Source organism: Podarcis erhardii (assembly GCF_964252035.2).
Source record: "Podarcis erhardii genome assembly, chromosome: Z".
Taxonomy (NCBI): domain Eukaryota; kingdom Metazoa; phylum Chordata; class Lepidosauria; order Squamata; family Lacertidae; genus Podarcis; species Podarcis erhardii.
In genome coordinates, this window is record NC_138504.1 from 10,297,581 (window position 1) to 10,320,618 (window position 23,038).

General features: G+C 43.4%; 2 protein-coding genes across 6 annotated transcripts in view; one reads left to right on the plus strand and one right to left on the minus strand.

Moving 5' to 3' along the window:
- Positions 1-23,038, minus strand: part of IL1RAPL2 (interleukin 1 receptor accessory protein like 2) — a 483,744-nt gene that overhangs the window by 256,721 nt on the left and 203,985 nt on the right. Inside the window, exon 1 of one of the 5 annotated variants that reach the window (XM_081848000.1) lies at positions 10,236-10,297. The exons of the other annotated variants lie outside the window; for them this stretch is intronic. Coding sequence (XP_081704126.1) covers positions 10,236-10,266 — 31 coding nt within the window. The 5' untranslated portion in view covers positions 10,267-10,297. Of the gene's footprint in view, positions 1-10,235; positions 10,298-23,038 lie in introns of those variants that run through there. 5 annotated transcript variants of the gene reach the window in all.
- Positions 1-23,038, plus strand: part of LONRF3 (LON peptidase N-terminal domain and ring finger 3) — a 499,535-nt gene that overhangs the window by 17,152 nt on the left and 459,345 nt on the right. The gene's annotated exons all lie outside the window — the stretch shown is intronic.

A 23,038-nucleotide genomic window follows, 5' to 3' on the forward strand; every position in this document is an offset into this window, starting at 1 on the left:
AAGATGGAGAGAAAAGACTGAAAGAGCCATTGCCATAGGCTGCTTGCCAAAGGGCTGTTTCAATGTCATTGCACAGGAAAAAAATAAATAAGACACCAGTCGTGACTGATTAAAGTTTAATTGACTTCTGCTTGCCTCGGCTCCGTTAAATCCCACAATAGCCATTAAGCATTGCTGGAAGCCAATAGAAAGGACTTGCCCCTAACGGGTTTATTTGTTATTCCTAGATTTTTCGAAGCAGCTCCCATTTAAGCATGCAGCACTTAAACTTTCACAAAAGAGGATTCACCCCTGCAGCTCAGCCAAAGTCTGATCACTGGCTAATTCAAGGAAAGCTGCTGGCTTGCACTTCGGAGCTATGCCCACTGCTTCGGATCACAGTTAGCAGCCTTATACCAGATCAAAACACTGGCCTATCTACCTTGGTGTTGTCTGCTCTGAATGACAGAGGGTCTCCACCAAACAGTTTACCATTCTTAAAACAACTGTGGGAGTCACTTTAAGAATGGTGACCTCCAGAGCTATGCAAAGCACAATGCACTCCTCCTCTTCCTGAGATTATCGTATTTTTCGCTCTATAGGACGCACCTTGTTTTAGAGGGGGAGAACAAGAAAAAATAATTCTCCCCCTCTCTGCTCAGCACCCCTTCAGCGAAGCAGCAGCCCCTTCCATTTCTCCTCCCACTTTGCTCAAGGGGTGCTGCGCAGCTCTCCCTCTCTGTTGAAGCCAGGAGAATCTTGCTCTCCCGGCTTCAGCAAAAGGAACCCGAAGCCTTCGAAGCGCAGCACGAGTTCCCGCTGTGTTCCAAAGGCTTCAGGCGGCTATCCCTGAAGCCTGGAGAGTGAGAGGGGTCGGCGTGCAGCGACCCCTCTCACTCTCCAGGCTTCAGCGAAAGCAACGCGAAGCCTCCGGAGCGCGGAGGGAGCACTCCCTCTGCGCTTTGGAGGCTTCACGTTGCTATCGCTGAAGCCAAGGAGCCTGCATTCGCTCCATAGGATGCACACACATTTCCCCATCATTTTTGGAGGGGAAAAAGTGTGTCCTATAGAGCGGAAAATATGGTAGCACCCCACCCCCACTAGTTTCACTCCACAAAAATTCGCCAAAATAAATGGGCTTTTTTATGGGGGCATGAAAAAACACTCCTCCCATTTCAGCTCAGTGCTAAAGTTGTAGTACACAAAGAGTGCTTTCCAAAAACAGTTCACGAAGACCTCCCATATCAAAGAAAATCACACAAAGCAACATTAAGAGCATTTACACCTATACGCATGTTAGGGTAGCACCGTTGGTAGAGTATGAGACTCTTAATCTCAGGGCTATGCGTTCAATCCCTGCATTGGGCAAAAGATTCCTGCATTGCAGGGGGTTGGAAGAGATTACCCTCGTGGTGACTTCTGACTCTACAATTCTATGATTCTGTGATTTGGTTACATCTCCCACAAATATACAATCCAAAACACACAAATAAACACTCACTAAAGGACGCGGGTGGCGCTGTGGGTTAAACCATAGAGCCTAGGACTTGCCGATCAGAAGGTCAGCAGTTTGAATCCACGCGGCGGGGTGAGCTCCCGTTGCTCGGTCCCTGCTCCTGCCAACCTAGCAGTTCAAAAGCACGTCAAAGTGCAAGTAGATAAATAGGTACCACTCCAGCAGGAAGGTACACAGTGTTTCCGTGTGCTGCTCTGGTTCGCCAGAAGTGGCTTAGTCATGCTGGTCAAATGACCTGGAAGCTATACGCCGGCTCCCTCAGCCAATAGAGTGAGATGAGCGCCGCAACCCCAGAGTCAGTCACAACTGGACCTAATGGTCAGGGGTCCCTTTACCTTTACCTTTTAAAGCCATGAGGGAACCAATGCTGAGGTTATCAACCAGTCAAGCATAAAGAAAAGAACAAAATAATTCAGTCAGCCTATGATATCACTTGATAAAGCCACATGAGTTGATGTAGGAAGCTAAGCATCCTCTTTGACCAAAACGTATTTTAAAAAACAGTAGACAAAGAGTGTTCAACCATTGTTTGGGGGCAAAATAAATGCCCAGTCATATAACACAATGAGGCATAGGCACCAATTCCCCAGGACTCCGAGTGCTCAGATTTCCACATTTTTATTTTTGCTGTGGGTGCCTGTGGTTGCACGGCCTCTGGCCCAGCTCTGCATACCTCCCCACAATAGCAGCTGCCACAGCCCCTTCCCACTGCCCTTGCCCTGATGCTCACCTCTGATGCTCTGGTGCTGTGGTGGCGACTGGACCAGGGGCTGGGTCTCCTCCACAAGGCCCCATGGTGGAGGCTAAGGCCCCAGTCCAATCGCTGCCACAATGCCGGAACATGCGCACCACGGCATAAAAACATGACATCACAGTGTCACATGATGTTGTCACATCATGTTATGATGTCATCACATTGCGGCGCAAAGTGCGTATGCTGGGCGCACACAATGTGGGGCCCAAGTCAGCACCCCTGCAATGATGGGGGCTTGGGCAAGTCTCTTTCTGTCTCCCTCTCTGAAGATAAAATGGGATAACCTGTCAGGACCCAGTGGGGCCAGGCTCCAGGATATCAAGGTTTGTTGCACTTCCTAACTCCTACACTCTTATTAGGTGTGTGTCAGAATGCTGTCAGCGCCTGCTGGTTGCCCAGGAAAGTATAAAGACAAGAAAAAGTTTCTTACCATTATTTTTAATTTCAAACTTTACAGAGAGAGGCTATAGAACCCAGTCTCTTGAATAATGGCATTGTCCTGAGTGAATCTCCACTCCCCCATCTCTACTTCCTCATTCATCATCATCATCACCTCCTCTACAGGTGCCTCTAAGTGCCCTCTGTCTTTGAGCTCTTTGCTGTCCTACTTTTAAGGCTTGCCAGGTTCTGGGAGATGGAGGTTCTGTAATGCTTTCTAGTGACAACGTGTCAGCCAGCTGCTGCTCCGGCTCTGCCTGCTCCTCCTCTCCCATTATTTCCCAACTTTTCCCCTCTTCTGCCTCTGAGCTGTGACTTCCCACAAACCACTGTTATAAATCTATACAGGTGTACCTCAGGTTACAGACGCTTCAGTTTGCGTTTTTTTCGGGTTACAGACTGCCAAAACCCGGAAGTATCAGAACGGATTACTTCCAGGTTCAGCGGTCACACATGCGCAGAAGCGCTAAATTGTGCTTTGTGCACGTGCAGAAGTGCCGAATTGCAACTCACGTATGCGCAGATGCACCACTGCAGGTTGCGAACGCTGTAGGTTGTGAACGTGCATCCTGCAGGGATCACGTTCGCAACCTGAGCGTCCACTGTACTGTCTTCCTCCTCCCTGGAAGGGTCAAGATGGGGAGGCAGTCTCCACCACTTCTCCTCCCCTGCCCAGCCCTTGAAATCACCCCATCTCCAGTGTCTTCCTCCTCTGCCCAGTCCCTGACAGTGTGTCTGTACCAGGCCTGTGCAGAGCTTGTCTGAGGCTCAGGGTGGGAGTTTTGTTAGAATAAAGTTATAAACTCAAACAGAAAAGCAGCCAGTCCCTGGCAGGGCCCCCTAGCCAGCTTAGCCCTCTGAGGACCAGTGCGAGTGTACCCGAGTGCCTCTTCCCTCTGCACCACATCCAACAGGGGTAGCCTACGTGGCTCTAACATGAAAAAGTGGCATATAAATAAACTCATGATGGTGATGATGGACATGGTGCCCTGCAGATGTTGCTTGATTTCCATCATCCTTGACCATTGGCTATGTTGGCTGATGGAAGTTCAGCAACATCTACTGGGCACCACTTTGGCTATTCCTGACACACACACACCCTTTCTTTTTTAGGGAGAAATGTATCTTTCCTGCCTACCACTAATCCTTGCCTGATTCCGTTGGGCAAAACTGATGTTGCTTGATTTCCATCATCCTTGACCATTGGCGATGTTGGCTGATGGAAGTTCAGCAACATCTACTGGGCACCACTTTGGCTATTCCTGACATACCCCCCCCTTTCTTTTTAAGGGAGAAATGTATCTTTCCTGCCTACCATTAATCCTTTCCTGATTCCGCTGGGCAAAACTGCTTTGATAATAAAAGCACAAGCATCCTTTCCACAACATCCTGAAGGTCAAGTGACTCAGGATTCAAAAATCCTGCTCTGAAAGTTGAACTAAAGCTTTCTGGCAGGTCGTCATGATGTGGAAACAATTCTGTTTAATACTTCATTGAAGTAGTGGGGCACTGCCGTATAACCCCTGGCAAAGGTCTTCCATATTGGTGGAGTCGAAAGGGAGGGAAGCAGCCTACCACTTTCTCTAGGTAGGCAGAGCTTAAGTAACAGGGCCTGAGTGAAGTGTTATGGAGCCAAGAGAGAAGCTAGTGATAGATCTGAAAAACAAGTCTCTTGCATAACAGCCATTGGGGGGTGGCTGTGGGGAGATAGTAACCTGAGGCAAATGAGGGCCTGAACCAATTTTAGCTGCCCCCTGGAGGTTTGACATCATCTTCACGGCATTCATTGAAAACTTGTCCATGGTTTCAGTCAAAAAGAAACGGAATTACAGAAGTGTGTGAGAGAGAGGTCTAGTCCTTAATGTTACATCAGTTATTGATTTAGATTAGTGGTAGGGAATCTCAGACCTCTGAATCTGGCGCTCAGGACTTTCCCCAGGCCACCCCCCTCCTCGGCCGCCCCACTCAAAAACCCTTCTTCACACCTTCCCTGAGTGTTTTTGTCTCGCTGCAAAGTGTCTTTAAACACTGCTTATGCCCCTTGGTTGCCTGGATGGAGGATGGGGGTGGTGTGTAGAAACTAGTACAAAATTGAAAATGTACATTCATTGTTCCACCCACTTTGCCTCTGGCCTTGCCTGACACTGGCATGGTTGCCCAGACTAGAAGATTGCCCAATGAAAAGAAATGTTGCCCTCAGTCTGATAAAAGGTTCATTATCCCTGTTTTATATCATGGCATGTGTCTGGGCTGGGTGATGGGCAACAGACTGGAGCAGGTCAGGAGACAGGAGCCAACAATCAGGGTTAAAGGAGCCATCAGGATTAGGGTGGAAGACCAAGAATACTAGATATGCCACAGCTCAAGTAGAACTTGTTTGCTCACCATGGAGACAAGAAGCCCTTTTATACTCCTTTCCTGCCCAAAAGGATGAAATTTTCAGCTTCATGGATAGACCCAAGCTTCACCAGAGCCAGGAAGGACCCTCAATAAGAAGCTATAGTTGTACACTTCACTTCACTTCACAAAGGGCAGTAGTCAGTAGACAATGACCCAGTTATGCACTTTGGATTTCTAAAGCATTTACAGCAGGGGCGAGAAACCTTTTTGCCCCAGCAGACCAGATCTCCATGCTCATTCCAGGAGCAAACTTTGACAAATGGGTAGGATTACCCACCTGTCAACCATCTGATGGCTTCATGCTGCTGGGTGACTGACAGGTGGGTGGTCTTGCCTTCAGGCATGTGGGGAAATGGTGACCAAGCAGGCTTGAAGTCCCTGTGTGTCAGTGAATTATATTCAGGAAAACTGTTCTGCAACTACATTAGACAAAATTGTATACAAAAATGTGTGTACTAGAGAAGATTCGCACTAAGATGCTAATGAATTTTCACAAGTTGCGGTGTTTTTTTAAAAAAGGACACTGATATAGAAAACTGAACTTAACATTGGGAAAATGAGAACTGAGAGAATCTGTAATTGAGAGAGAAAGGAAGGGAGAAGATTGAGTTGTATAATGGCATGGCACAATAGTTGGGGTGGACAAAGGTAGGCCACTCATGAATGGCCTGAATTTTCTTCTTGTGCACTGCTGTATGGACAAAAAACCTAGCCAAGCAATGCACATTTAAGGGACGGTGAAAATCATTGCAAAGAGCTTATGCAGCAAGTCAGCAAAAATGGCTCTCTGTGAATGTGGGGGGGGGGAAGGGGGGCAGAAAAGAGGTCAGATACAGTCTGGGTCAGAGCTGGTGGTGTTGCGGCTTTTCAATTTGGTTTTAAATGACCTAAAGAAAGACTGTCTTTGTAGAGAGTGGGAAAATGCTGACACCATGAAAGGGCAGGTGTCATGAATACAAAGGAGATTGCACACTGGAGTCTAGATTGCTGAAGGAGGTAGATTATGTGGCATCGGCTGCTATTTCAATAATATCCAAAACCTAAAATAGAGAGGCTAAAGTACCCCAATCTACTATAGTTTAATAGCTCTTTGGCCAAGGCTGAAACTATATACAAGGATGCTGGCACAAATGGAATCCTTCAGTCGAGAGACAATGGAGTGAGCCCCCTGGGGTGAAGTAAAACTGCTGCATTAGCAGCACCAAAGTGCAAGCTTGGGCAGCATGTATGGAGATCCTTGGCAACCCAGATAATGACCCCCCCTCTGATGTAGTCCAAAGGACAGCAGAGCAAGATGTTTGGCACCAGCTTGGCTGCAGGAGTTGCCGGACAATAGCATACAAGGTGCCATCCAACTGCCTTAGGGACTCCACTCTGGATTTGTGTAGATATCCCACAAGACAACGGAGGTTTAGGATAAGAGATTTCCTTCTCCTAGATGGGCTACCTTCCCAAGTTAACGAGCCCTGTCTGACCTTCACTTCCCTTTACAGAAGGCGGAGAAACTGCCTTCTTGATCACTGGACCCACTATTGGTCTCATCCACTCAATCCACCAGATCAGTGACACCATCACAATATGCATTTCTCCACCAATGCCTTTCAAGGACAGGGACAGGGAAATGTATGCTTTGATGAAACTGTGTCACATGGTGCTGTATTGCTTGACAATTAACAGCACAACCCTGCAAGGATCTCAGAAGCCCATTCACAGTACCTTGGAGCAAGGCTTATAGTGGGTCTGACTCTGTTCCTGTCAAGATAAAAGAGGCAACCACTAGCTGCACTTTCTGGAAACCATGACATTTTTGTTCTGACATTTTTTCCCCTAGTTGGATGAATAGGTCTCTGCCATGGGTGACTAGTTTGTATTGTTTCTTAAAACCGCTCTGCTGTTATTTTTCTGTGCTGCTTTTAACTGGCTCCAGCTGTTGCTATTGTGTTTTGTACATTGATTTGGAGGGTGATAGACAGATAGATAAATAAATAACAAGTCTACTCAGGAGTAAGTCCTGTTGAGTTCAGTGTGGCTAGTATAAGACTGTAGCCTGAGAGAAAACTCAACAAGAATATGCATTTTAAAGTAGTGGCCTTGAGTCTCCAGCAACATTTATGGGTTGGATATCTTAAGCCACTGACCCCATGCTAAAAGTATGGCCAACCCTACTGCATGACTTATTTTAATATTGATGTAGAGATTCAGATCAACTTCACAAACATGTTAAAGCAAAATGGAAAAAAGTACCATCATCATCACTGACTTTATCACATTTCGAGGTTCAGTGACAGAGTTGCATTGTACAATCCCAACCACAATTGGCTCCAAGACAACATGTTTATCTTGCTTTATTTCAACGTGTGTTCTAGCAAAATATGATAATAAATTTGCTGGGGAAATGTCAGAGGATTCTGCTTTCCATGAAACTAGTCATATGTATAACAGAATGAGAAGCAGCAGGTCACAATCTAAGGTTGCATGGGAGAAGATAATTATGCAAGTAGCCTACCACCAGAAGAGGGAGAAGTGATAGCCATTTATACTACTATTGTTACATATCCTCAAAGGATTTGAGGACAAAAAAGTTCTGGCACTAGATCAAATAAAATCCCTAGCAAAAATCGAAGACATTCTTGCACTGGACCACTCTGACTATATAAGTTCCACAGACAGAACAGCAAGCAACTCTATCAGAACAGAAGTACTACCATTATAATCAGTGAAACTAATTAGACCCCAGGTGTGAATACACCCAAGATCAAGAAAAAGTGCCCTCCCTCCAGTCTCACCCCTTAATGCAATCTATCTAAGGTTTGTTAAACTGAAGTTCCCTGTTACACCCTTACCAGGAAGCTGTGATTCAAGCTCTGACTAGAAACAAAGCTGGTAAACCATGGTTTCATCCTGGTTTGCAAACCAGGGTTGTAGTCAGAGCACAAACAATGATTTCCCAGTTATGTACGAATCGGGCCTAAGTCTTGCTGAAAACTTAATTTGGTGATTCACACATGCATGCACACCTATGCATATTGAAAGAGTCCATACAGCAGCCAAATATATTAGGAATGCTTCCTCACTGTCCACACAGATAAGGTCTTCTTGAGCATAGTGATGTATGGGTGGGAGGAGAGACTCTAGCTCAATGAAGACCCAGAGATACTCTTGGTTGGTGGCAAGGAAAAATGCCAAAAATAATACATTGTTCTCAAAAATCTCCAATAGGAAAAAATATTTTGCCCAGTTAACTAGGGAAGCTCAATGTGTGAGGTCTGAGCTGGTTGCTCCAAATTCAGACTGCATGGCTCTTACAAGCCACCTCTGACACAGATGCTATCAATGTGTGTGTGGTGGAGGGTTGTGTAAACCTCCCTAAAGTCTGACATATTTCATTACAGCCAAATTGAACCTCTTCAACATTCCTTAGAAGTTCACCAGCTGGTGACCTCCAAATTCAACCCTATTTGTCCAAATGGATTCCAGTATCACCTCTGCAGTATTCAAAATTTGCTCTCCTCCACTCCACAGTATATTCAGCTCATTTTCAGCTACAATCCTATATGTACTTCCTTGGGACTAAGCTCCAGGGAATCATTAGGACATGTTTCCATGTTAATGTGCTTAGAATCACACAGTTATCCACCCACTTTTATCACCTCCTCAACTCCATCAGATGGTGCTGGCACTTCTAAACTCACCTGGAATTTGATTGCCCTTTAGGTGAAACCCAACAGCAGCACTATCCTGCTGCCCACAGGAGCCCCATCTGTTTGCAAATATTTTGGTGCAGAAACTCAGCCCCTCCAATGTACACAGCAACAGAAAAACCTTGTTATCTCCCTGTTAAAAGATAATGACCTTTGAAAGATTGCCTCTGGTTCCAAACACTCTCGTGTTTCACATTACCCAACGGTAAGCGCCTCTGCTATATAACTCCATGCCGTCATGGGACCAAGCATGAGACAGACTTTCTCCAGGTAGCAGAGATTCAAACAGATGGCTAAACCATGGCTCTTTCAGAAGCAACATTCCATGGGGTTTCCTCTAGCCAATCTCACTGTCTCGGAGGAGAGCAGGCCGATACACCTGACACATCTGTGCTCAAAGACCCCCTGCCTTTAAAACGACTTTTCAGAGTGTTTATTGGAAACAACAACATTAAGATAATGGCAAGGCTGACAGTGAAAAATGCTCCGGGGAGGGAAAATAAATGAAATCAATTAGTATTATAAATACAGGCCGAGTTCTTGGTGTCCTGCACGTCAGTTCTTTAGACCAAACATTCTCAGACTTAGCAGAGAACAGCAAGCAGATTTGGGATGTGATCTTACTAATGAAAGAGAGTGGGGGTTTTTTTGGGGGGGTACAGACCGTCTGCTGCTAATTTTAATTCTTCCCATGGTTTTTGTACTTTACGTAAGGGGAAAATTAAAATGTTTCATAATGTGTTTGTATGTTGTGCATGAGTGGACCTTTGTGCCTTCTCTCTAAGACACAACATTTTCAAGGAACAACACAGCAGATTTCAGAATGTGTCGGTCAGATGGGGGGACAACAGTTATTTTATTGACTTGGAATGCTTCTCCTGTTCATTTGAAAAAGAAGAGGTGGACCTAAACAACAACTCTTGTAAAATGAATGAAGTGTCTCTCTTTTTTTTCAGGTCAGTTGTCACTCTTTCTGAATTGGTCCCTGAGCAGATCACACAACAGATGGAAAAGGCCGTTTTGACATGACTCTTTGGCTTAATTATAGCATTACCAGGACAGCATATGGACTTGGAATGTGCAAGAGGATTTATCAAAGGAAGCTTTGTTTATGGATAAATCCAGGATCAGGAATCTTGCTCATTCTTGAACATTTACATTATGGCAAATATCCCCAAATTGGTGAATGCCAGAATTCATATCTTTGCAATCTTCTCTGTATGAATGCCCCACAAGTATAAATAAATCAATGGGTTTTGATAGTCACCTAAGTGTGACTGTCATCATTCACTAGTATTTGTCCAACAAGTGGGGATATATGACTGACAATCATGACATTTGCCTGGGATTATCAGCATCTGTATGTGAATGTCAGCCGTCATCACAATTTTGATCATGGGTTCGGATCCTGAGGAAGTGAAAGAAGGAAAAGTTTCCATTCCCTTACCCTTGCTAAGTACTCTGAAATACCTCTCCATGTGTTCAGGGCTGGGTTGCAAGGGAATGATCAATCAAAAAGGAAAAGGTACCTCCAACCTCATTTTGGGAGATACCTCCTTGCCCAGGGGCCATGTATGCCCCATCCAACATGATTCAGGAAGATCCCTCTGGTGAAAACTGTGTAGATGGTACAGTGGAGAAGGAAAAATGAGAAACTTGCCTTTCATGAACTTCCTTCTGTTCACTCATGTTAGAATCCTAGGTATTGACTGTGACACTTCATTTAACTGCTACTCAGTCTTTTTAATTGCCCTAATCCTGCTAAAGAAAGAAAAAACACTTTACTAATCAAATATTGAAAATCAGTAGTTTACATTGCTGCAAACAATGTGGGGAGAGAGGAACTTACTACCACTTAAGGTGCACATGTACTAAGGTTGGCCGGGACTCTTTCAATGCAGGGGTAGCTAACACGATAACCTCCAGATGTTGTTGGATTCTACTTCCCATTAGTCCTAGTCAACAAGGCCAGGGATGAAGGGAGCTGCAGTCTAACAGCATCCAGAGGGCAAAGTAATCACAGGGTGAGTTGCTCCTCTTGAGTCTGCAATAGTTCCCCGCCCCTCACCACCCATTAAAGAACATTTTAACAAGTTCTCGGAAATTTTACTTATGAACAAGATTTTGAGAGGCAAGTGATTTCTCTTACATTGGTGATTTTCTTCAAAGGTGGTGACCGTTTCTTACCATTTTACCTCTACAAGGGAACCTCTGACACTCACTTCAATATTTTGTGATATGAAATGAGAAAATGAAGTTGTAATTGAATATTGTCTGTAGCCTTTACTGTAATGAAATGTTGGCTGCTTTTTGGGGGTGGTGAGGTGTGAGAGAAAGACAAATTATAAGCTGCCTTGTGAGGACAGTGTCCTAAAAGGCAACCCACATATATAGGTTTACGAATAAAATAATATTATAGATGACATTCTGTTAAGAATTATGGTTTACAGTGCAGGGCTACATCTATATAACGATGGTGTCCAGTGTTCTCCACTATGTTCTTTCCTACTAGGCAGCTTTCTCCAGTCATATACCCTCCAGATATTATTGGACTACAGAGCCCATCATCCTTTGACTACACTGCATTGAGCTGATGGGAGTTAGAGGCCAGCAACATCTGGAGAGCCAACTAAGGGAATGCTGTCATGGAGTCTCGGAGGCCCCAGATCCTTTTACCCACACAATTTAACTGAAAAGCAGCAGGGCTGTAGCACAAAGCAAAGCACACTTAGCTTGTGAAAGGCAAATGCCCTTACATATAAAGAGGAGGTTTGGAAATATCCCTGCCTTCAACCCACAAGACCTGCTGCCAGTCAGTTAAAAACAGCACTGAGCTACGCTGGCTCAGTAGAAGCAGGCTGTCATACTGTCTAAACAGCTGAGTTTCTGAATTAAGCGAGGTGGGGGGAATACTGAGTGGGTAACCCTCTTTCTCCCTATGCATCAAAATAAATGAAATATTTAGTTTGTTGGGGTCAGTTAGAGCCCTATTACCGTAGAAGCATAGTGTTTCACTCCTATTTACTTTAATTGGGGTCGAACTGATCCCCGGTGATATTTTCGTTAGTGAAAACCCCCAAATTAAAAAATACAACAGCGTAAGAACCAACTCCTAGCAGCTGTGGTCCCTTCGCTTCCCCCAATAAAATATTTGAGGGTGCTGGGCCCCTCCAAAGTTGATGGGCATTGCATTCAAATGGTGTGCATGCACCACGTCTTCTGATCTATTATGTGGGTGGGACTTACCTCCTCCCCCCCCCCCAGTATTTTATTCAAGTTGGCACCCATGCAAAACAGCAAAGTACAAAACACCATGGACTGTGAAATAGCTGGATCCTTAGTGCTGTACAAGCACATCTTAGGTGGAAGACATTTTATAGTCCTTTGGGGACTGTTGCAATTAAAAAAATAAAACCACTTTTATCAATAGTACATCAGCATCTCCTGGAAGTTGCGTACTAGGTATAAGGAAATCTGTCATTTTTTGATCCTTGCAGTTTCTCATTTTTTGCAATCTCCACATCTGCACATCTGTTTGTGGATTTCTTTTTAAGTCCTCGTGAAAATTCATTGTCACTTTAGTGCGAATTCCTCCCAGCACAAACTCTTTTATGTATGCAATTTTTGCTAATATATCCCTTTTTGCAAAGCAATTTTTCTAAAAGTAATGCCGTTTTGCACATTACTTACACTATTATTTTATGCAGCTGTTACCCTGGTATGTGTTTTTGTGCACATTACCAGGTCAGAGAACTGCACTGTAAAATTTAGAGAAGTGTAATTTTTTAACCGTGGATGTGCTTTGGTTCACATATTGTTACAAAAAGTGTAAACTTAACAGGTTTGTTTTCAAGTGTGACCTGAAACGGATTTCTCCCCCATCCATACATGGAGCACACTTCTGAATTCAGAGTCAAAAGTTGCACCGCATCACAAGGAAAGTTTTAAGAAATATATTTTTGAACAAACTTCATCCATCCCCTCCTCACCAACAAAACTACCAGCGTCCTTCCAGCTTCCTTGTTCTCAGCAGTAATTGTGTCAGGTCCCAGGAGCAGACAGATGATTGCACAGAGGCAGGCTGGTTTAGCGATACAACAGTGCTCTGTTTTGAAAGGCTGGGGAAAGGGGGAAGCTTATTCTCTCTAGTTTTGAAGGAATCCATGCCTCTTTCAAGTTAAAAAAATATAGAGAAGTCATTGTGCATTTGATCAGCAGCAATAAGAAAGTCGTGTATTCTAAACTAATTTCAAAGTGTTTTTTTAATACAATAAAATCCTTTTACCTTAAATCTGTTTTCTAAAAAATAAAATAAAAATCTCCAAGGACTGCCTGACTTTACTCAAAATCTGGTACACACCAACTGGAGAGCAAGGAATGACTCAGAAATGTGGAATGTTTGAGCAGAACCTGAGCCTAAGATTAGACTACTAAGCTGAGGTCCAGATCTCCTTCAACCCAAGGGTTCCTAAATGAACCCCCAAAAAGCAGTTGCAGCAGCTAGTTTAGACATACTAGGAAGCTATGTCCTTAACAAAAAAAGGGCCGCTTGGTCACTTTATCAGTATTAAACAATTCTTCAAATCAATTGTTTGACACAACATAGATATGTCAAAACTCAAGAAAGTAACTAGATCTGAATGAACTGTTGTTTGTTGTGTTTTTATTAAACAAAGACAAAGGACTGAGCTAGTAAAGAAAAAGCGATTTATATGCGTTGTATGTGCAATATAATATTGTGCCACCAGATGGCTACGTGGAGTCCCGTTTTTCCCTACTTGTTTTCCCTGTTTAAATTTACAATGCTTTTAACTGAAACGCTTCTTTGATGTGTCTAGATCCAGCCAAAGTTTCCATCATGCAGCAGCACTGTGCTAGTGGATGCTTTGGCATAGCGATGTTTTGATGTGAAAAAAGGTGTTAAGCACGTGCCTGCACAATAATGAAATGTGACAGACGTAAGCCTTCACTGAACAGCAAGTTCTAAAAAGGATTGTAAATACTGCTTCAAGAATATACAACTGTACACAATTACTCTCCAGAGACAAATGCAATCTTGAAAGTGAACAGTTTCTGAAATTCCTTGGCAATTACTCTCTCTCAAAAAGGAGGAGGTTGAAGGCAGTTTTCCTTAAAGTGCATTTGTCAACAAGGAGCTGCTGCTGCCATCATTGGGGGAATAGTCTGATTTCAAATAGACTTTGGAAAGGGCAAGAGAGATTATATTGCTACATGCTTCTAGAGATGTGGGGGAAATTGGTTAAGTTTGCATTTTAATTTGAACCTCTGTCATTTGCAGTTCCTGAACCACCAAATTGAAGACTGGGGGGCGCGGGGGATTGAAAAACCGAAATTGACACATTCATCCATCCCTAGTCACTTCCAACAAGTGATGAAAATGTCCACTAGTTTATGGTCTTTCTAAGCAATACTTTGCTTATGTAACACACATATATATGGTATACATTGGTAGTCTCCATCCTTTTCAGACTTGTTTGGGTTAAAGGCCCACCTTTAGCCTGAACATGCATTTACTGGCCCATTTCATAAATTTTACCATGTATTTGTATAGTGGTAGTGCTACTGTTGCAGCCCACCTAAGATCCAGCTGTGACCCAATAGTGGATCCTGACCCACCAGCTGAAGGCCAGTGGTGCAAAGCAGCACCAGTTCCTCCCCCAAACAAGCAGCCTCTTCACCCGTCTTTCTTGCTGGTTATCTTTAACAGCTGCTTCAGTCCCCATGGAGGCATGTTTCGTGTGGTCCAGACACCAACCGTGAAGGCTCATTGTTGCAGAAAGATCTTGCCCCCATCATCATCAAGCAATCCAGAAGATGGTTCCTTGACAGCCATTGAATATTTGGGGCACGTGTGTCAAACCTTTTTCAGCCCAGGGGCCACATTCCCTCTTGGTCAACTTTCCAAGAGTGGGCAGGAACAGTGGCAAAAGTGGGTGTGGCCAGAGGCAAGAGAGGGTGGACAAGTACATCTCTCTGCATCCTCCATGCAGACAAGCAAGAGGCATTATCCCAGTTCAAAAACACAATCCAGCCAGGCAAAAGTACTCAGGGGAATCCAGCGCCAGTGAGAAGCATGGCCTGAGGAGGATCTGTGGAAAGTCCTGAAGGACGAATAGGGAAGCCTGGTGGGTACCTTTGGCCCTCATCTCTGAGGTTCCTCATCTCTGCTTTAGAACATGTCTGCAGGATGTGATGGTGGTGAGTAGAATCACTGAATCATGTAGAGTTGGAAGGTTAGTCCAACTCCCTGCAATGCAGGAATTCTGCCCACAGTCGTTCCTGGGTGGGCTTGAACCACCAACCTTCTGGTTAACAGCCAGACGAACTGACCCATTTGCACCAAAGGGATGGAAGAAGATGCAATTTTCTATTCTGCCCTGTATTTGCCACATTTTCTGTTCTGCTGCGGTTTGGCTTCTGACAAAACACCTACATTATTCATCTCACTGTCCACTGTGGTACAGATACCTTGTCATTACATTATTCTACCCCATTTATTTCAATTAAAAGAGAATGTAATGCAAATTGTGTGGGTGGGTGATCAGATACCAATCAACTGCAAACTGAAAAAAGTAACAACACCAAAAGGAATAAATACTGATCATATTCACTGGATGGATTTCCATACTGGACATGGGACAAATAAGTGAAAGCTATTCCTGCTTCTGCTTTCAATGGAATTATCCATTGAAACAAAACAAGGATCACATTCACATGCATGCACATCCCCACATGTAGAAAATATACTTGGGGTGCAATCCTCTACCACCACTTTCAGCCTGATGTGATAAAGCGCAGCAAGAACTCCCCCAATTTATTTATTTTAGATGTTATTTTTAAAGCATTTTGCTAAAGTTCTATGCATGTTTCACAAAATATGCCACTGAAGCACAGTGTACTCAAGATAACTTTAAAGGAGTACCTTTGACATTTGAAATGTTCTTGCTGAAATAGTTGCAGTGCACAATTCATGTTGCATTAACTTGAACTGACTGTGTTGAAACTGAGCGAAGGAAAATGTATAATGGAGGAGCTTTGGATGGTCTGTCTGCTGACTCTATCTGACCTTAAACAATAGATACCACTGTAATCTGATGCAGAAACTGCTGCTCCATTGGTGTGGGCAATTATTTTGAACTTTCATTGTGTCTGATTCCATACAATTTATTTTCTGTAAAGGAGGGAAATCAATGACTGAATATGGAGGTTTGGCAGAGAAGGAGAAACACAGGCTGCCTGCAATTCAGATTGGATACATGAACATGGCTATCTCTCAGTGGTATAAACACACACATGCACAATGCCATCAACAACTGGTCGCATGAAACTTTGCAAAAATGAAATCTGGATTGGGGGTTTTATGGGCAAAGCCTTTATTTCAAAGATTCCTTTAAGAAAATCATTCAAAGTTCTACCCCCAAAAGGACTTCATTCACATTCAGTTTACCTGGTAACTTTGGGAGCATCTTTTGGGTGCAGTTCAGAGATTTATTTATTTTTTTAAAAAAAAAACCTAATTCAGTGAAGCTCATTAAACCAAATAAGTTCATTCCAAGCACTGGAGGGAAGTGGGCAGAAAGTGTGCAACAGAGAAAGAAGGAGGAATCTGCCGTCTTTTGAAATTGCCCTGCCCATTTATTACTCTAGCCTCACCCACCTCTGTCATAAGGTCCCTCGATGGAAAAGAAGTCTTCCCACTCCTGCCTTAAACTGATGAAATACCTCTGTTTTCAGAAAAGCCACAGAATTTTTGACTTGTACAAGAGGACCCTTCACTTTTATTTATTTACTGGAGGCTCAGAAGCATTTTCCTCGAATGGTTCTGAAAATCAGGTTACCGCGTCACTCAAATTCTTAGTGGCTCCAAGCCAATTCCTGCCAAACACAATTTGCTTTCAGAAAACAAAACCTGCTGAACCTGTCTAATGTGGATCGCAAGAGATGCTTGTCTTGAAAGGTTCTTTAAAAATGGCTAGCATGTTTGCATTGTATTTTTAAACATCTGGCTGCTGCAGAAGAAAATACACTAAAAAAGCACAACCTCAGCGCCATCAAAGCTACCTTCAAAGACCATAAGACATGGAAATTATAAAAGGTTTTGTTAATGAAGGCTGGAGTCAGGAAGGATGACTACAAGATGAGCCACTGTTTGAGGAGCTGAGCCTTAGAGGAAAAAGGAGTATAGCTATCCAATGGAAAAGGACAGCATGGAAGACAAAAAAAACAGAGGAACCTCTGGATTGAGACACCATATTACTATCAGGGCTGAAAAGATCTGATGATTTCAGACATCTTGGTTTCTCATTTTTCCAATCTTATATTCAGCTCTCCACATTTCTTCAGCACTATGCATTTTTTTTTTTTAATTCCTTATCAAAATTAATCAGCACTTTGGTGTGAATTCACCTTATAAACAATTTTTGAATGCATTTCTGACTACTGTATTATTATTATTTTGCAAAGTTTTCCTGAACATAATGTATTTTGTATGTTTCTCCCCTTGAATATAATTATTTTTATGCATAATTTACCCTAACATGCATTTTTGTAAATGTTGTTTGGTTGGAGAACTACATCACAAATTCAATACAAGAACAAATTTCAGGGTGACTGTGTTTTGGTTCCACATTGTTTAGGAAAGTGTAAATTTGATAGATTTGCCTTCAAATGCAAACTGAATAGAATTCATCCCCCATCCTAAATACAGTAGAACAGAAAGACTTCTTTCGGACATAACTTGGCCAAGGTCCAAAGATTCCTTCATTGGGTGCTTCCAAGGGACTGGTCATAGCTGTAGGGATTTTTCTTTCTATCTATCAGTACCAGGCCCTTCTTTATCACAAACAGCTGTTTGGGCCACCTTCTGTTTCACAAGCAGGCAAGCAGGTTGTCGTGCAGCATGGGGTGGGGTGTGAGGTGTGGCTGCTGCTCAAGAGCAGGTCCAGCTCATGACATTTGGCACCCGAGGCTAACTACAACATGGTGCCCTCCAATACCAGGGAAGAAACAGGGAGTGAAGATATACACTGGGAACAAGTAGAGAGGGGATTCAAATCAACCTTATCCAATGGTTCAAGTGGGAATCAAAGGCTGGGAGGGTTGGGGGGCACTCTGACTCATGCCTTGAAGGTGCAGACCCCAGGAGATCCCAGAAGGGAGCCCCTGCCATTTAATCCTTAGCATTGGGAGCAGACCAGAAGTGCCTCCTAGACACCAAGAGGCCACTGCAGAAGTGGTATGGGGGTGGGTGGGAGCTGCTGAACAGTCTCCAAAGAGCATGGTGTATTTGTCACTGCAGAAGACAGGAGTGCCTGGCATGCTCTAGTCCATGGGGTCTCGAAGAGTTGGACACGACTAAATGAGTAAACAACAACAACAACTGTGACAGCAGCAGCAGCAGCCATGGGCAATGCGTTCCTTGGAGGCTGGATGTGCTGCCCCTGTGGATCCTGCCACCCAAGGCAGTTCCCTCACCTTGCTTCCTGTGTGGGCCGGTCCTGCTCAAGAGGCTCACACCCAAAGTCCCTTATAGCATGCTTTCCCAAGCAGAGCTGCAAGACCTATGGTAGTGTTTACTTAAGCTGCATCACCACTACAGAGTTAAAATGGGTTTAACCTGAATTATTTGGTTGGGAAGCATTTTCATTTATAGTTTTGGGGATCATCAGCAAGGAATACTAGCCAGACTATAATTGCCAAGGTTCTTTAGAAGAAGCCGTAACAGTCAAACTGGTGCAACAGCAAGCTAAGTTCATGGTGGCATAGATAAGCCCTCATTTAAACATATTTTTGTACACCATCTCTTTAACCTCCACATTGAAAAGATCCCCACAGTACTCCAGTTTGAAAAAGAGTCCGCTAAAGCATTTTTGAATCGATAATAAAAAAGCCACCCTGGTTTCTCTCCCTCACCTTACTAAAATCCTTTAGGGAGGAAAAAGCATCGAAAAGTAATCTAATCTTCCATCAACCCCTATAGGAGCGCAAATTAATGGGTTTTACCTGTCACCCAGCCATCCTTAAAAATAGCAACACATTGTTGCAGTGCCCTGGGCTCTTACATTCCCAGGTCATCACTGAACACACACACACACAGATTTTTTTTGTATTGCAACCAGCATTCTTCATTAAACACAAGTAGCTAACACTACAGTGCTTCTGTCTTGCCTCTTCTCAGGTTAAAAGGGCAGACCGTTATCTTTAGAAGACTAGCAGGGTGTATTTAGCTCTTTGATGCAACACCACCAAGTTTTACAAAGGGACACAGAAAGGCAATGTTTTCATCGCTGATGCCAACAGAGGACCTTGATATCATTTATTGGAGAAGGAGCTGAAGAACCTCCAGTAGAATCTGCTAATTCTTGCCATTGCTAATAGTGATGGGACAGTAGCTGTACATCACAGAATAAGTACATAATAAAGTCAATAAGTTGGTCCAAGCCGCCATGCAAAGAGCCACAAGCAAACTTAAGAAGCTGCTTCTGGTTCATCTAGCCCATTATGTTCTACATTATTCTCTACACTGACTGGCAGTGGCTCTCCTGTCCTAGCACTTGCCCCAAACCAATGACAAGTGCACTTAGATGAAAGGAAAGAAATGCTCTGTCACCACAACTAGAGGCAGTAATTCTTCTGAATATCAGTTGCTGGAAAGAACAGGAGGGGAGAGAGCTCTTGTACTTGAAACCTGCTTGCTGGTTTCCCACAGGAATCTGGTTGGCCATGTTGGATCAATCAATCAACCTCTGATGGATGATTTAGATGGAACTGGGTTCGGCATCACTTTCGCTGCGCATGTGATCCAACAGGCTACTGTGAGAACAGGATGTTGGACTGGATGGGCCACTGGCCTGATTCAGTAGGCTCTTATTGTGTTAAAGACACAAGCTCATCCAGGTGCCTTACAAGAAAAAGGAGTAGCAACAATAAATCTAGTCCTGGACCAAGGGCTGAGATTCACAAGCCTGAGGTTAGTAACAGGAGTTCCAAGAATGCCTAGGCACTGCAAACTTGTTCCCATGGGTTTTCCTGCCTACCCACCAAGCTTTTAAGAAGAGGCAAAGAATACATACAAGAATCCCTGCAGGAATTCCTGCCCGCTCTGACTAAGACATCACCTCTCCTTGTTTTTCTTGATGTGCCATCTCTCTCAGGAAAACAGCACTGGGCCCGTCTCACCCTATGAATCCTGTGCATATTTTAGAACCAAATACATTTTGAAATGCTTACACTGCGAAAAAATATGTATAAATACAGGTTTTATATTATTATTTTTTTAAAAAGAATTCATAGATTAATGCAGAGATGGGATGCAAAATAATTATGGCCTTTCTGTTCTTACCACTTCGATCTGATGTTTTCAAGAGTGAATTTGCTACTGATTGTCTGCACCTTTGGTCACACGCTGCTGTTATCCAAGACTGAGTGCAAGGTTTTCCTTTCTGACCTAATGATAGGTTGTGCCAGAACTGAGAGAAGTTATGTGACTGTTCTCACACACCTTACATACCCTTGTGTTCCTCTGGTCTACAAATGTCAGAGTTATGAGCACCTGCACAGAGTTAGCATTTTCTTTGCTTTCTTTTTTTAAGTGCCTAATATTCTGGAATTCTATTCTTGTGGGAGTATAGAAGGTTACAAGAGAAACTACATGTCTGTTTGGGCTATGGCAAATCCTGTTATTCTGATGAGATTTTGCACTATTGGGAAACTGCTCAAATACATACATGAACTAATAGCAGCAAATCAGATTCAAAGATTGCAAGGAGACAGTTTCCCAAGCTGTCTACCCCCAAGGGGGACTGAGCTAACAATCTATGTACTCATTTGACAAGGCACTGGTATAAAGTCAAGTCACTATTTCCATGAACCACACAACCAAAATATCATGTAACAGTGTGAGAGCAACTCTAGCTTCCTTCGACTGCAAGCTGCATTGGTTCTTAAGCTCCACCCTTTTTATCTCTTGCTAATTACTTTTCTCCACAAAAAGACATTGCAAAGGGCCACCAAAAAAAAATTAATGTTTCTTTTATGAGGCACTGATAGTGGAGGCTAGGCCACTGGGGGCTAGGCCTTCCATCAACTTCAGTCTGCCTCCACTTGCTTGCCTTCTTATTCACAGTACAGCAAGCAGCATGGGCTTTCAGCTTCCTCCTCTTTAGTCTGTTTGGCCCTTGCAGTTTGGCCCTTGCAGAACTCTTATGAGAGGAAGACGGCGGCAAATCTAGATTCCATTGATTCTGACTGTAATTGGTCTCCCTGACTTATTCTCTGCCAGTTCCAGTGGGTACCAGCCATCCCTGGGAATTAAGCTTGCAAGAGGAAAAGCTAAAAGCAGATTCACTTATTGCAATTTGGCATTATATTAATTTACATCTTTCGCACACTGCCAAATTAATGATGTCCTCTGGATGGGTAACAATATATGGCAGGGAGGTAGAACATGTGTAAAACAGCAGAACTGGCAGGTTTGAGTGTTAATGTAATTCAGCAATGTTGGTTTTCATCCAAAATAACACAGGCAATCATCCACCATATTCACAGCAGAGCCGCTTCTACTCTTGTTCCTGTGGAGACCTGTTTATGCCTATAGGTAGATCATAGAATGATAGAACTGTAGAGTTGGGAAGGACCCTGGGTAGGCTTGAACCACCAGCCTTCTGATTAACGACAAGACACACTAACCCACTGCACCACCTAAGGACTAATAAAAGCAAGGAGAAGCAAAAGCCATGCTAGGGTATGGCACATAGCAGTTGAGACAATTTATTGAGTCCACATACACACCATACTTAACCGAAGAGGTATGGTGATATCATTATGGCCAGAAATAGTAGGTTCCATTTCTCCTTTGTTGTTACTATTGCCTTTCAGATTCAGAATGAATTCCAATTCCAATATGGGCATGCAGGCTTCTCAACATGTGAAATGTTGCAACAGCATTCACCCAGATTCCAATACAAATAATAGTGATTGGGCACCAACCCTCTATCATTCCCACACCCAGGACAAGAAATCTCCTTATATACAGATGCAGATGTTGTTGTGCAAACTATGAATCTCACTGACCTCATCCTGGTGCCTGTCTTTAATATACATGAGACAAACCTGCTGGATCAGACCAATGGCTCGTATAGTCCAATATCCAGTTCTCACAATAGCTGACCAGATACATTCAGCCCATCCGATATTCCCAGTAACTGATACTCAGAGGCATAACACATCTGAGACAGAACACAGACATCATGTAGACAAAGACAAGGAAGGGCCATCATTTTGCAGGGGAAAATGTGCGGGGTTCAATTCAAGGGCTGGGAAAAATTGATGCCTGTGATCCCAGGAAGCTGCTGTCATGAGAGCAGATAATACAGAGCTAGAGGGGCCAATGATCTGATAATAGATAAGGCTTCTTCCTGCAGTGCCTAGAACAGTAAGAGGAACACAGAAATGGGATCAAAACAACCAAAATGCACCTGACTAGAGAAAATGGGAAGCATTTTTATATTCTCCTCCCCTCAAAAAAAGAATAAAAAATTAGATGCATTTCAGCTCAGTCACCATGAAAAATGTCAGCATTCCAGCAACATAGTTCCTCCCCCAGAAACACAAGATTTTCCAATCCCTGGATCAAGCCAACCAAGGGCACAGCAGGTAACGATTTCCATGTACACATCCAGTTTTATTCATGCACAACAGCTTTGCTGGATGGCAGCCCTAGCCTTTTGATCTCTGATATGCACTGATACAGTGAATTTCCTGTGGCATAGAATTAATCCAGGACGTTGTAGCTGACATGGTCAGCTTACCATGTCATGCATTTTTGTATAACATGATTTTCCACCTGCCAGTCTTCTTCTCTGGTCATATTTTCTTTCCCTCCCCAAAAAAGTACCCAACAAACTATAATTGAAAAATGGACAACTTCCTAAATCAAATGGGACTCTGACCCAAATCAGGAGGGGAAGGAGCCATAATTCACTCTGGCACCCTAATTAATTATCACACAAATTGCTTATTGATTTTCTTGTATTCACTCTGACACTGTATGAAGCACACTCATTTCATACAAAAGTGCTGAGAGAATGGGGAAAGGGCTGGAAGGCCAAAATGCATCTGAGTGTTTGGAAATGTGAAAGAGGGGCATATGCACCAAGGGTACAAGTACCTGTCTTTTAAAATAAGGCATTCCACCATCAGGCAACACACAGTGTTTCAGGCAAGCATCTT